Source organism: Diceros bicornis, chromosome 14 (assembly GCF_020826845.1).
Source record: "Diceros bicornis minor isolate mBicDic1 chromosome 14, mDicBic1.mat.cur, whole genome shotgun sequence".
In the NCBI taxonomy this organism is placed as follows: Eukaryota; Metazoa; Chordata; class Mammalia; order Perissodactyla; family Rhinocerotidae; genus Diceros; species Diceros bicornis.
In genome coordinates, this window is record NC_080753.1 from 32,023,308 (window position 1) to 32,039,236 (window position 15,929).

Genomic DNA, 15,929 nt, shown 5'->3' on the forward strand with positions numbered 1-15,929 from the left:
TTCATTTTAATCAGAAATCTTCCTTCAGGCCTAAAAAATCGCTTAAAGTCTAACACACTGGGTAAAGGATGGGAAATGATCAACAACTGCAGAGAAATGGAGCCATGTCCATTTCATTGTTTGATTGTGGAGTGATTGGTGTCGATTCCTCGTTACTACTGCATAACCATAGGAATCCATGGGGTATGCTTGTATTACAGCCTCACTTAGGTACATGTCATATTTTCTCTTGTGTTTGCTCCAGGGAGAATGGTGGATTTTCCAGGATGCAGTCTGTCTGGTGCTGTTGCCTCCTTCTTCATACTGTTCATCACGAAGCAGTCAGGTAGGATGCCCTTCTTCCGTTTACTGTTTACCCGAGTGTCCCAGATATCCGGTCTGGATGCAGAGTTCTAAATCAAAAGGGCTAGTACAATACTAAGAGTGAGGGTCCAGGGTTCCAAGTGTCTGTCTTCCAAAAAAGGGCTCCTCCACTTCCGGCTGTGTTACCTTTGGGAAGTTACTTGAGTACCTTCTGCCTTAGTTTCCTCACCTTTATGACAAGAATAATGACATACCTACATCTCACAGGCTTTAGGATTAAATGAGGCTGCACTTGAGTCAGTACCCGGAACACACAAAGTTATTCATTCATTCTCCTGCTTCTATGCAGAACAGCACTTTGGGGGCAAGAAAAGTGACTGCTTCTTACCATAAATTAAACAGCATAAAAATACTTGGAAACAACAAGCAAGAAATGGAATTAGAAATTTCAGTAGCTGAATTTTGTTGGTCAAAACATTGTACCTTGGGGGATGGCCTGGTGGCACAAGTGGTTAAGTGTGCACCCTCCACTTTGGCTCCCCGAAGTTCGCAGGTTGAAATCCCAGGCGCGCGCTGACGCACCGCTTGTCAAGCCATGCTGTGGCAGCGTCCTATATAAAGTGGAGGAAGATGGGCACAGATGTTAGCCTAGGGCCAATCTTCCTCAGCAAAAAAAGAGGAGGATTGGCATCAGATGTTAGCTCAGGCCTGTTCTTTCTCACACACACACACACGCACACACAACATTGTACCTTGAAAAAGGATTATGAAAATTCAATGTCAGAAGGAAATATCAGAGCCCCAAGGAAAATGCAAGATGGTGAAACAATGGACAGGACGCCCAAAGGCACAGGCTCCAGGCTGAGTGCTGCCAGAAACGGTGTGATGTTGTAAGACTGCCCTCCCTTCTCTGTGCTGCACTTTCCTAACCCGTAAAAGAAGTCAATCAGATGGTATGACTTCAGTTCTAGCTTCATAGTCAGACTCCATCAATAAAGAATGCAGGCAGACCTCTGCTTAAGTTCTATAGTGACCTTTTAGCAGTATCTATTTGATACTGAGCAGCAAATAAACAAGATGAGGCTCCTTCCTAGGAGAATTGAATCCGCACAAAGTCCAAATGGCCCCGAAGCATTTTAGGATGAGAAGGAACATAACATACATGACATATGAAATTATTAAACATAATAACAGATAGAATTATTAAACATTTCTTCAATTTGCAGATAACGAAGAGGTCAAACAAGACTAAGAATTTGATTGGAAGGCTCAAACTCTCTAGATAAACCATTGCCCTAACCTATCACAAAATGTCCTTGCGAAAAATGCGCTGTACATATAGCCCCAGTAGCTGGAGTCTTGCTCCAGACCAGGAAAAAAGAAACAAACAAACTCTGTTCCTTACCTAGGACAAGAGCAATCTCAAAAAGCTAAAAAATCTAATGAATGAATATATTACTTAAATGTTAGGAAAAGTGATTACAATGTCAGTCACTAACAATATAAAGCGAAATCACTAACTGTAAAATAAATCACTAACTAATGCATTTCCCAGTTTAAAAAAATCAATTTACATGTTAACTTATTTGAGAATAAAAACACCCAGAGATGTGATTTTAGTATCTTAAGAAATTGAGATTCCAAATCTCAAATCTGACTGAAAATAATGGTTTTGCCCCCCAAATTACACAGCTAGTGACAGATTCAGCATTGACACTCAAATTTTTGAACTGCATGTTATTTTTAGTACACAGAATTGTCTCTGTAACAGCCAAATGTGCAAATCATCATGCTGGATTTCTCTAAAACATTGAAAATAAAGCCCTCCCTCCTCCAGGTGCCTCTACTTTGATAGATTGGGCATCCCAAAGCAAGCGTGTTAATCTTCCAATTGACATTTCCTGGTTCTTCTGTTTTACTCTGTTTTGTAGATGACTTTAGAGTTATTGGTCCTGCCCATCCTATCCTTGCCAGGGTTGGGAAAGATGCCCTACTAACCTGTCAGCTCTTCCCCAAGAGGATGGCGATGCACATGGAGGTGAGGTGGTACCGCTCAGAGCCCAGCACACCTGTGTTTGCATACCGGGATGGAGCTGAGGTGACCGAGTTGCAGATGGAGGAGTACAGAGGCCGGATAGAATGGATAGGGGACAACATTGCTCAGGGTAGTGTGGCCCTGAAGATGTACAACATCCAACCATCAGATAGCAGGCAATACTGGTGCCGTTTCCAAGAGGGGAACTATTGTGGAGAAACAAGCTTGCTGCTCAAAGTAGCAGGTGAGTATCTGGGAAAAGACATAGGGTCTTGGAAGGAGAAGTGTATTAATTTGTGTGGTAAGCTTTTGCTGGTTGAAGAATTTCCTTTTAATCATCAAGGCAATTCTTAATGCCCAGTCCTCTATCCTGATTCATTCATTTGAAGGCAAATAGTTCTGAAGTCTTCAAAGCAAGCTCACTTATAAACAATTTTCCCAAGTTTAACTTACACAATTTTGACTATTCTTGACAATTGTTTGAAATCCATGACATGTGTTTATTAGCAATTTTGCTGATGCACGAATTTGTGCCACGTAGCTAGTGTGCAAGGGCAAGTCAATTGCTGAGTGAGTGAGTCTAGCTGACTGCCCAGCATCTGTATTTCAATGGATATAGTTGTTCTTTACCCAACCTCAAATATGCAGTAACTGAGCTGTGAAAACTGTTTCCTTGTGTAAACAATCAGAAAGCTAGCGGTGAGACAGAAAAGGGAAGAACACTGTGCTTTCATGGAGATTATCGTATACTAGTGGTCAATGAATTGGGGACTCACAGATGCTTTCGGACATACCCACTGTCAGTGGCAAGGTTCTGCGTGATGCTTTTGTATTAGCAAAGTAGGAAAGAGTCCAGAAAAAGGGGATGACTAAAGAAAGGGTCTTTCTTAAGGAAAAACAAATAGCTGAAAAGTAAACTCTCACATGGTTTCCTGGCAGGAATAACTCTTCCACATGCTAAAGAGACATTCAGGCAAGTCCATGTACCTTATCAGGGAAATAATTTTCTGGAGATGTTAACATCTCTGGCTGATGCTGTTTCCTTCTTTACTCCCCCATGAGGATGTTTCCTAACACCTTTTTCTTAATGCTCATGACTATGATTATTATTATTATTATTAATGTTCAAGGTGATTCAAGATGGAGGAAAGAACCCATGTATTTCTGAGATGTGGAGTGGGGAGGGCACATGCTAAGGCATTTCATTATCAGGGACATTTGAAAATAAGCCACACATTTTCTAAGGCTTTAGGTGAAGGGAGAGTGTCTCTTTCCCTCAGCAAGTGATCAAGACAGAATTCCCATCTATGGAAAATATAGACACCATTGGGTTTGAGAGTTGCATTGACTAGAGAAATAATTTCATGATTATATAAAACTAGGATTTCTCAAAAGCATTTTCCCATTGAATGGAATATTTAGAAACAAGAACTCTTCATGGACCTTCCTATTTCACACACTCCAGTATATCTACTTGCATCCCAAGATCACAACCACCAACAAAAGGAATGGGAAGAATAGTCCCCATGGAGATGATTTCTGACTTGATATTAAATATTCTATTTAGATTAGAGTCAAAATATTAGACACAGTGCCTTACACAGGTAATATTAAGTTGAAAAAGTCAGAGTTCATAGCATGGGGGATTCCATGAATAATCTACATCACATCTTTGTTTGCAGTACTAGGGACATAAGCAAACTGTCATTATGTCTCCCTTCTCTTATTCTCCTGTCTGGATCTAAAGAAAAATACTGGTCAGATACTAAAATTTAAAGATCCAGACTGGGGAACAAATAAAGTGCATGTGCACTACAACTGAGTGGGAAGAAGACTTTGGACCACTTTCTGCTCCTCAGATCCCTGAATTCCTGCCCTCTCCCTATGAGCAATGTTGATGGGGTCTCAGCTTCTATGATTTGTGCTTCCAAGGGCTCCAGGCCTCTGGGCTATGACTTCCTTCCTTCCTTCCTAACCCTAACACTAACCCAGGTCTGCCCCTAACATCCACATGGAGGGACCTGTGGAAACTGAAGTCCAGCTCGTGTGCACTGCAAAAGGCTGGTTCCCAGAGCCCCAGGTTTATTGGAAAGACATCACGGGAGAGGAGCTGCTGACTGTCTCTGAGAATCACATCCAAGATGAATATGGCCTATTCTAAGTGGAAGCCACTCGTGTCGTTAGGAATGCCTCTGTAGAGACTGTGTCCTGCTTCATCCACAACCACGTCCTCACTGAGGAGAAGGGGTCAGTCATCTCCATCCCAGGTCAGTGCTCTGCCTCTAGGACCAAGATGCTCAGATTAACAGGCAAGATTCCAGGGACTGTTCCATAGCACCTAATATTTTTTTATCGAGAAAAATCTCTAACATTTAGTAATATGTATTAGAAGCTATAAAACATTTATGACTGGAAATATTATACTATGTTTTGATTGAATAGCTGTTAGTGGCATTTCAGTTATTTTCAAGTTCTGCCTTTTCTTCTTTGTGCATTTATTTTCTTTACTCACCAGTATGCATCACATTGTGAAGAAAATAATACCATATTCTTTCCACTGAAATGTTTTCCTATGCTGTATTGTGCTGATTACTTCTAGGAACCTATCATGTGAAGATAATCAGAGATGGAGACAACTATTTATATAATAGCATCTTAATTATAGTCTCTTTTATAAATAACAACAAAAACAAGAGCCAAAAAAAACCCAATACAACAGTGGAGCATTGTGTCTTATGTTACTATAAATTATAGCTTTGATGAAAAATGATTTTTTGAAATAATTTTAATGGTTTAAAAATCCTTATGATGGACTATTCAGTGATAAACATTCTATCTATCTGTCTATCTATATCTATATCTATCTATCTATCTATCTAATCTACAAATAGACATTTCCAATCATATAAAGAGTATTGGCTTTAAATAACTTACACTGCACTAAGACTTTTGAGACACTCTATATTTAGGTATAAAGATATAAGTATATAGTTATTTTTATTCATATAAATGGATATAGGAAAAAATTAAAAGTAAATATACGTTAATGTTAAAAAAAGGAGTCAAATTATATATATGTGTATATATATATCATCATTGCAAAACATATATATATATATTTTGTCTCTCATTTTGGAATTATAGGTGATAATTGCCTATGTCCATATATTTTTATACTTTCCATGCATTTATGAAAAGAATATGTATTATTTTTATAAGATAGCTAAGTATCTATATGTTAAATATCAGCGGAAATAAACAGAATCACGGGACTGAGGGCAGAACTGAGGCAGAACCGAGGGCATTTTTGTTGTGCAAAGAAAGAAAAGCAGCTGGCTCACCAGGTGATGCACGGGAAAGAATTAATACTTTTCTGTGCTTAATTTCTTTTTTATGAATCAAGCTTTCCAATAAAATATAGGACTTGCTTTTTTTTTTTTTTGAAATATTTTCTCTCCTTTCCCTTAGACCAAATTCCTTAATATGTTGTTCTCGTTCTTTTTCCAGGGAAACTCCAGACTGAGCTGGGTAAGTAGACGTGGCGGCATGCACCAGTGTACATGAGCCTCTGCCCTCCCCAGAGGGAGGCGGTGCTCCGTGGACAAAGTGGGTGGGAGCCACCGAGACACCTTGTGATCCAGATGAGCAACTGAGGCATGAGTTTACCAAATCGCACATTCAGTTAATACCAGAGGGGACTGGCAAAGCGCAGGCCTCCACAGCCTCCTTCTGGCACGTTCACACTGTGTAACCTGCTACTTTCAGTGTTCACAGGGACCCCAGTGAGTCTCAGATGGACAACTATAAGGGGCACAGACGTAATCTGCCCTATTGGGCATGAGGAAAGGGAGCCGCCTTTGGAGTGTGTAAGGGATGGCACAGGACAGCTGGCTGGGTTCTGGAGGCCATAGTGTGAGTTTCTAGTGTGAGCGAGGGCAGTGTAATCATGATAACTGCAGGTCACCACCCACCACCTCCACCCTCTTGCCCTGCTATGGGTTCTGCACCTGTTCCTCACCCCTGTAGGCCCTAATCTCTCTGTTGGGACAGAGCTGTTACTTTGCCAGATGCAGCCTGGGACCTTGTACCTGGGTGGATAATTTTCTTTTTTTTTTTTTAATAATTAGAGTGCAGGTATTATTTCACTGTACCTAAGATAAGTGGCTTAAAAAATAACCAACTGATGTTTGAGCCTCTTTTGGTTTCTCCTTTACCATCTTCCTCCTTTCTGTGACCTCTTCTCCCAGCCCATGGCAACCAGCCTGCTCCCTGCCCAGATGCATATGAACTTGTATCATTCATTACCTCCTTCCATCAATACCCTACTCTCCTTCAAGTCACCTGTTACAGGAATGTGTGTGTGTGCATATGTGCACATTAGGTGAGTTTTAGCACACTTTTCAGCCCATGTAGGAGTTTATGAGGAAAATCAGCATGACAGACACACCCCAATCTCTGCCAGAGTCTAGTGTGACACTTTTGACCCCATTGGGCCATAAAGATAAAAGGAAGGGTCTCGGGAAGGTCAAAGGTAACTCCACAATCTGAGGAGAGCTTCGCACCTGTAAGCCTTATCTTCTAAGTCGGATCCCCCTCTGCCTGGGGCGGCATCTGCTCATTATTGGACAGAAACTTTAACCAGCAGAGCTTGTTAGTTACAGATCAGAAAGTCAAACCAGTGTTTGGGGCAGGTTGACAAGTGTCTCTGTCCCTGAGGAAGATTTTAGGTGAAAAGTCACTCCTCTGAATTATCTCAACCAACATAACGTGCCCAATGGAGACCCAGCACACAAAATACAATCCGATGTTGTGGTGTTCCTTAGTTGTGCTGACCTTCTGGAACCACAATAAAACAAGATAAAAGGACGGAACTTCCCTTGGCTCCCCGTCAGGTGAGGGGAGGAGGGCTGTGCCCTCAGAAGCTTTGAGGGTGTGCTGCTGACTGAGGAGACCAGGAGCTTCACAGCCGCCTCTGTATTATCCTCATGAATTGGTGCTCAGAGGCAAGGTCCCACCACAAAGGGCCAGCTGGCAAATTAGCTCTCTATAGAAGTCCCGAGACTGAAATCCCAGTTCCCACTCTGGCAAATAATGTTATTAGTTTATAAAAATAATGACTAATTTTTTTGAAATATTAATTATATTCCAGGCACTGTGCTAAGTGCTTTACAGGAATTATTATTTTTTTTCTTATGATAATTACAAAAGTTAATAGACTTATCCTCACTTTACAGTTGGGAAATAATCTAGAGACATATGTGGTTTGCCAAAAACCACTATGGAAATTGTGATGTTTGCCTTCTAACCTATGTCTATCTGATTTAAGAACACTAGTTCTTATTCACTTATGTGTGATTTTAGTAAATCATTGGTCTCTATTTTTCTCATATATGTATATATATATATATTTTTTGGTGAGGAAGATTGGCCCTGAACAAACATCTGTGCCAATCTTCCTCTATTTTGTATATGGGACACCACCACAGCATGACTTGATGAGTGTGTGTAGATCCACACCCGGGATCCGAACCTGCAAACCCTGGGCCTTGGAAGTGGAGTTGGAGAACTTAACCACTACGCCACTGGGCCGGCCCCTATTTTTTTCATCGTTAACATGAAGATGTTGAATTTAATCTCTGATGTAGCATCAGGTTCTATGAGTCTAGATATGATAGGATATGATAGGATATGATAGGATAGGATATAGCGTATTTGGGGAATGAGATAGCCCACTTAATTGAATATGCTGATTGAAGGAAGATTATATGGTATGATAACGAGATTATCAGGTTTTAAGAAATGAGTGTATAATTCCGTGTACTTCACACTCCATAAAGGATTTAACTTTTCAGCGGATATTCAGAAGACATTTCAGTGACTCAAATATGAAACAAAACAATAAATGTGAGCACAAATTTTGTGGAAGGCCGTATACAAAACTGTATAGTAAAAGGGGATTATCAAAGAGCTTGTATATCAGTAGAACATTAATTATAAACAAATAGGGCTGCATGATTTTTTCTAGTACTTTAAACCTATTTTTACTTGGATTTCAGAAAAACATGAGTTTCATATATTTATAATGCACCTAATTAATTAAATCTCCATACTTACATTTTGCTTTCTTTAGCCCCCATTAAAATCAATTTTAGCTTTTAATTAACCTGTGTCTAGCAGGGTAATCCAGTTTGAGATTTGATATGTACCATAGGTCATGGACAGGGGAAAAAAATTTCCAATGGGTAACAGAGACAAGGAAACAGTCTGTTTCATTAAATAATTTACTTTAAGACACACGGATGGAGAAATAGCAGCAAACTAAACCCTAGTTCATTTTTTCTGACTCCTACTTTTATTTTCAGATTTTAATGGATACATATGGAATGGAGATAATATTGTTTTAGGTAAAATTGAAAGACAAAGCAAACAAAATGCTAGAAATAACTGGGAGTCAAATTTTAGCTGAATAGAAGGGAATAATCTGAAAATTAGAATTGTGTTGACAGCAAGTTTCCTCCCTAGAGAAATACCCAGCAGATTTTGGCTAAATATACCATGAGAACATTTTGCCTTTGGGCATTGACTGCCATACAGACAATATACAAACTTATTCCTGGATTTCTATTATAAATGATCACAACATGTGTGAAAGCATTCTTACTATTTTATAGAAAAGGATGACTCTCAATTTAGAATAGAGAAAAATTGGCATGGCCAGGGCCTGATAAGAACGGAAAGTGTAAAATAGCTTGGATCCAGGAAAGGCCTCAGAGGGTTCATTCTCCACAACGGGAGGATTAGACTCCTTCTGTGATTCATAATTGTTTTGTATTTTTCCAACCTCTCCAATCTTGGTCTTATATTGTTTCTCAAAAATGATCTGAGGACATTGAACCTGGTGTGTGTTTAGAGCCCCACATATGTGGGACCTTGGGCAACTGAAATATGGTGGCTGGATCTGACATAAGGTATTACAGAAACAAACTAGGGGAAGGTTTCTTCACGTTTCATTACTAAAAATTCACATGAGATTCATTTTCATCCCCTTCCCATTATCAAAGCCGAGGGTGGCATTGGCTCCCATGCCCTCAAGTCTCAGTCTACATGCCTCCACTCATATTTCCTGGTCATCCAAGAGCTTTACATAGATTATTTTATTTAAATTCAGAACAATTTTATGATTTTGATAATGATATACTTGTTTTACAGTTTAAGAAACTCATGCATACACAGATTAAGAAATAGTTTAAAGTCATGCATATTTGAAGTGATAAAGTGTTAATTATATTTTGGGAGTTTTAATTGCAAAATTATTTTATTGGGCTGTAATCTGAATAAAATGATAGGTAAGGGCAGGTGTGGGTTACATTAGTGATTTTTATTTCCAACTGACACACATCATGGGATGGTTCTGCCTTGAAACAGGACAACCCCTATCCTGATTTCACCAAACCTCTCCCTCTCCAAAGGATGACCTTGAGCCTCACAGCTCCCCTGAGATGCCCCTGGGTTCTAAACTGCACTGGAGATGTTCTTGCTGATGACACTATTTTCTCTGTTGTGAGTCTTTTGTTGTGTTTTGTCTGTTCTATTTAATAGCTTCCCTAAAAGTGATTGGACCTTCCCAGCCCATCCTTGTCATAGTGGGAGAAGACATCCAATTAACCTGTTACCTCTCCCCCAAGGCTAATGCACAAAGCATGGAGGTGAGGTGGGTCCGATCCCACCGTTATCCTGCTGTTTATGTGTATAGGGATGAGGACCATGTGGATGGAGAGCAGATGGCAGAATATAGAGGGAGGACAGCATTGGTGAGTGATGCCATCAATGAGGGGAGACTGACCCTGCAGATACACAATGCCAGAACTTCAGACGATGGGCAGTATTGGTGCCTTTTTGAAAAAGATGGTGTCTACCAGGAGGCCAGTTTGGATCTGAAGATAGTAGGTAAGGATTCTAGATGATGTTTTGTATTCAACATCTGTTCCTACTGCTGTAACATGCCAGTTCCTAGAAAATTTCTCCGGTAACTGTAGTTTTCTTAATGCCCATTTACTCACCAAATTTATATTGAACCCTCCAATGTGCAGGAACTGTTGTAGACTCTTAAAGTCCATGAACCCAAATTGACCAGACTTCACTCTTTGGGTATAGAATTTGTATCCTTCCCAGGATCTCCAAAAAGTGACCATACATTTAGTGAAATCTGAGAATTTTGCTCCATAACTTTACACAAGACTCATTACTTCACTCATTTGTGTTATTGAAATTTTGGTAAATGTGTAGTTACTAGGAAGTGTAATGATTTGAAGACTAAACTAAATCCAACATACAAACAAAAATCATAACTATTGACAATATTGACAGGATGGAGGAGGAAAGACAAAATTGCCCCCTGCATCATAATTTCCCACTGTCTATATCTGAGTTAGAATTCATTTTCCAAGGTTAGTAAATGCCATTGAGGACATAGGCCCAAATCTTGGGTAATATACTTGTTTCTCCCACTGATTTTGTGTCTAAATTAATAAGCATATTAAGGAAATATCCAAAGAAACACATTTCAAGAAGTTAAATGGACTCCATCATTTTCTGCTATTAGACATACATATTTATAAAATTTTGATCTTTGAAAATATTCTCTTACTTTCTTTTATCCTGGCCATGTGATCCATGCCCTGGTCAAAATAAGATATAGAAGGAAAAAGATTGGACTTGAAATTTATTATATCCCTTAATCTGTCCCAGGATGATTTTATTTTATTTTATTTTTTTTGTGGGGAAGATCAACCCTGAGTTAACATCCATGCCAATCCTCCTCTTTTTGCTGAGGAAGACCGGCTCTAAGCTAACATCCACTGCCAATCCTCCTCCTTTTTTTTCCCCAAAGCCCCAGTAGATAGTTGTATGTCATAGTTGCACATCCTTCTAGTTGCTGTATGTAGGACACGGCCTCAGCATGGCCGGAGAAGCGGTGCGTCGGTGCACGTCCAGAATCCGAACCTGGGCCACCAGTAGTGGAGTGCGTGCACTTAACCACTAAGCCATGGGGCCGGCCCCCCAGGATGATTTTAGGAATATAAAAAATAATAATAAAAATAAGAAAACAAAACAAAATAAACTTCCAGTTATAAAACAAATAGTCCTGGGGGAATAATGTACAGCATGGTAACTATAGTTAATAATACTGCATTGTATATTTGAAAGTTGCAAAGAAAGTAGATCTTAAAAGGTCTCACCACAAGAAAAAAAAATTTAATTGTGTGGTGATGGATGTTAATTAGACTTATTATGGTCATCATTTTGCAATATATACATATTTCAAATCAGTCTGTTGTACACCTGAAACTAACATAATGTTATATGTCAATTATATCTCAATAAAAAAATAAAAAAGAAAAGAAAAACAAAAAAAAACACAAGAAACCACTCCAGCTAGTCTCATCCCTAAGTGGAGTGTGATTCCCCCACCAACTTTGTTCTCTTCCGCAAGCCTCTGAATCCCCCTCTTCCCTCTCAGTGAAGTCACTCACCATACGACCACCTGCAGAGACTCTAAGTTTCACTCCTTGATCTCTATCCCCCAGGACTGGGTTCTTCCCCGCTGATCACCATGGAGGGACTGAATGATGGGGAAACACAGTTGATGTGCACTTCAGAAGAGCGGTTCCCACGGCTCATGTGCAGTGGAGGGACATGGAAGGAAAGACAATACCATCATTTTCAGAGGTCCTGACTCAAGGCAGCCATGGGCTGTTCCACGTGGAGACATTTCTGTTGGTCACAAACAGCTCTGTTGTGAATGTGACCTGCTCCATCAGCAACCCCCTTCTTGGCGAGGAGAAAATGGCAACTTTTTCTCTCTCAAGTTGGTGACTCCACGTACTCCTCTCACCTTCGGAAAATAAATATGAAGACCAACCAGATTTACTCATCTGACTGCTCTTCTACTTTTTATTTTTTCTTTCCAATGAAGTCTCCTGCTCCTCTGGTAAAAGTGGTCTTCAGGACACCTAGAGATCCCACTGCTCTGAGTTTCTCCTTGACATCTCCAACTAAAGCCCTAAGGTTACATCGTTACGTAGTTATATACTAAATTCTAAGAATTGACTCTATTGTCACTCTATCTACAAACTCTTTTCTTCTGATGTGAAAACAATGACATCACTGTTTTTTTTCTCCTGGTTGATTTTCTTCTGGATTAGAAATTAGTTTTCCTTAACACCATCTGCATAGCTGGGGACTGGGTAGTTTTATCTTTTTGCCACCCTTGTTATTCCAGTGATTGTGGTGATATAATTGGAAAAGAGAAGGGGAAGAAATGTGTGTGTGTGTGTGTGTGTGTGTGTGTATTTCTGAGAGGAGCAAACAGCAAAGCTAGTATAAACTTCTAGTCTCTCCTCAGCTTCTGCAGAGCAGGGAGGAGCAGACCAACTTCCTCCCTGAGAGGCCCAGTTCTCATCCTCCTCTCTAGCCCAGGAGCTGCTTAGATGAAAAGGACTATCTTGAAATTTTTCCAGTTTCGTGATTTAATGGGATTCTGGGGTTTCCATTTTAGAGTCCAGGATGATTTTTTCATGGAAGATACTGCTTCTTTTGGGATTGCTTCTTGCTGGGACTGCAGGCCTGATCAGGAGAAAGAGCTGTAAAAAAGGTAAGTCAGGTAAACAGACACAGTGTGGAGCACACTTTGCAGTGGGAAACTTACTGTGCACTTTCCCTAGCCTCTCTTTTCAGCAATCTCATACGGCAGGCATTCAGTGAATGTCCAATAATTAATGAAATATGAACATGGCTTACATTCATGTAATCGAGGATCAGTGCTGAATGAGATCAGAGTTTACAGTGATAATAGAAGCAAAGGGATTAAAAGACAGTAATTTGATCCCCTAGTGCACATTCCCAAGTGATCTAGTTAAGGGAGAGGAAGAAAAAATGCTGGTGGCATAGTCATCCTTGCTTTGAAGGTTGAGACCTGAGACTTAACTGCAATTCTGTTGGCATGAACATTCCACTAAGATCTTTGAAAATATGGTGACCTGCTTATTGGTTATTCCTGCTCTGCCAGTGCAGGACTTCTCACATATTGATAGAGATGCTGTTTTGCATGTGCTAGAAAGTTCTTCCACTTTAAATTTCTTGTCACTGTAACTTTTGTTTGCCTCTTTGGATGTTAATATTATGAAATTAATATTTTTAATATCTCTCATATTGATTATTATCAGAATGGATTTTTTTTCTCTACAGTGAATGAGACACTGAATCCAAATATAGGTCACCCAGAACTGATCCTTTTTGAGGGAAACAAGTGTGTGACCCATGGACATTCATTGAGCCAGATGTCCCACAGAGATTTGATGGCTTCCTCTATGACCTGGGCCAGGAGAGGCTCATGTCAGGGAGGTGGTATTGAGAGGTGGAGGTTGGGGACAGGACAGAATGGGTCCCAGGTGTTACCAAGGACGGTGTCGTGAGAGAGTCACCTCTGTGTCACCTGAGAATGGGTTCAGGTAATTGGTTGCTATGGAATGAATAATGAGCCGTTACCTCTCCTCCAAACCTTCTCTCCCTGAAGATGGCCCCAGGACAGGTCAGACTCTCCCTTGACTATGCCTCTGGACACCTCTTCTTTTCTTATTTTTTTTTTTTTTTTTTTTTTTTGTGAGGAGATCAGCCCTGAGCTAACATCCGCCAATCCTCCTCCTTTTTTGCTGAGGAAGACGGCCCTGGGCTAACATCTGTGCCCACCTTCCTCCACTTTATATGGGACGCCGCCACAGCATGGCTTACCAAGCAGTGCATCGGTGCGCGCCCGGGATCCGAACCAGCGAACCCCGGGCCGCCGCAGCGGAGCGCGCGCACTTAACCGCTTGCGCCACCGGGCCAGCCCCCACCTCTTCTTTTCTAACATGACCAGCAAGTACCCTACCTACACCTTCCCCCAAATTTTCCTCTCAGAAACGGGACACCCCCTCTTCATTCTTTGGTCTCCTACTGTAGGTTTTCCTGACATCTTTCCTATACCCAGGGGGGCCTCTGCAATACCTCCAAAGAAAATATCAACCTTGGATTCTGGAAACCAGTATTATATTCCAAGTGCCAGATCTTTTTTCCTTTCACCAACTGCTTGAAGGAGACTCACACAGTCATCCAAATACCAAATCTATAGTGTTTTAACTTCATTCAGGCTTCAAATCTGACCTGGAGACTGATTCCTACAGAGACCTAGCTTATCCAAGATTTCTGATATCCTACTGATCAGAGTCTGATATCTGATGACCAAAGACATTTGGAAAATCCAATGAGAAATACAATTTAGCCTAGATGAGGAAATGCAAGAAATGATTGAGTATTTGATCAGTTTCTTTAAGAAGGTGACCATTAGTTATCCAAGTAAGGCTGAGAAAATGAAACTTATAGTTAAAAAACAGAGCAAGAGAAAATACAGCATGACAATCATATTTTCAGGGGGTTGTGGAACCCCTGCTTCAGACTTTTTCAGAAAGTTAATAGAGGACGTAGCGTGGGGGAAATTTTTAGAAATTCTTGTCCAAGAGAAAAATTATGTATCATGTATATGAAAATGTCAATTTTATCTTTATAAAACAAAGCACACAATTTAAAATTAGTAATTATAAAATGAATAAACATAAGCAGTAAATGCAACACTTAGTAAAAATATTTTAAAGTTGTAATGAATTGAAGAAGAGAAACTATATGTGGAAAAAAGAATGTGAAAAAAGATGTGGAAAAAGTCTTAATATCTTCTGAAGTGAGAATGAGGAATACCTGAAAATGACATTCTGCTGCCTTCTCAGATATGACAGTTATTGCTATCCTTTAAAGATGACTTATCTACAGCATTCTGGAGTTTCTCTTTCAGGTCATAGTATTTTTTCTCTATTTTTAAACTCACAAATTTATGTATTATTCTCCTACAAATATTTACATAGTTATTTTATTTAGTTTTTAAATTTTCTCAATTGTGGGAAAATACCCATAATAAAATTCATCATTTCAGCCATTTTAAAATGTACAATTCAGTGGTATTCATATCTTCACAATATTGTGCAACCATCATCATTATCCAGTTTTAGAATACTTTCATTATCCCAAAATGAAATTCTATAACCATTAAGCAGTCACTACCCATTTTTCCCTCTCCTCACCCCCTGGCAACCACTGATCTATTTTCTGTCTCTATGAATTTGCTTATTCTGGATATTACATATAAATAGAATTATAAAATACATGGATTTTTTGTGTATGGCTTCTTTTATTCAGCATAACGTTTTCAAAGTTCATCCATGTTGTAGCATGTACCAGTTCTTCATTCCTTTTTTTAAAAAAATAAAAGATTTAAAAATATTTTTTAAGAGCTGTGTTAAGTTTACAGCAAAATTGAATGGAAAATCCAGAGCATTCTCATATCCTTCATCTCTCTCCTCAAAGTTTCCTCTATTATTAACATCTTGCATTGATGTGGTACATTTGTTACAACTGATGAACCAATGTTGATACATTGTTTTCAACTAAGTCCATAGTTTACATTAGAGTTCACTTTCTGTGTTGTACATTCTATGGGGTTTGA

General features: G+C 39.6%; 1 protein-coding gene across 1 annotated transcript; it reads left to right on the plus strand.

Annotated features, from left to right (window-relative positions):
• The first annotated feature begins 249 nt into the window (after positions 1–249).
• On the plus strand, positions 250–12,214 carry BTNL2 (butyrophilin like 2). The gene is given in 7 exon segments (XM_058553976.1): positions 250–325; positions 2,235–2,607; positions 4,331–4,605; positions 5,846–5,866; positions 9,938–10,285; positions 11,926–12,012; positions 12,015–12,214. Coding segments are annotated over 7 exon segments (1,380 nt in total).
• Positions 12,215–15,929: the final 3,715 nt, after the last annotated feature.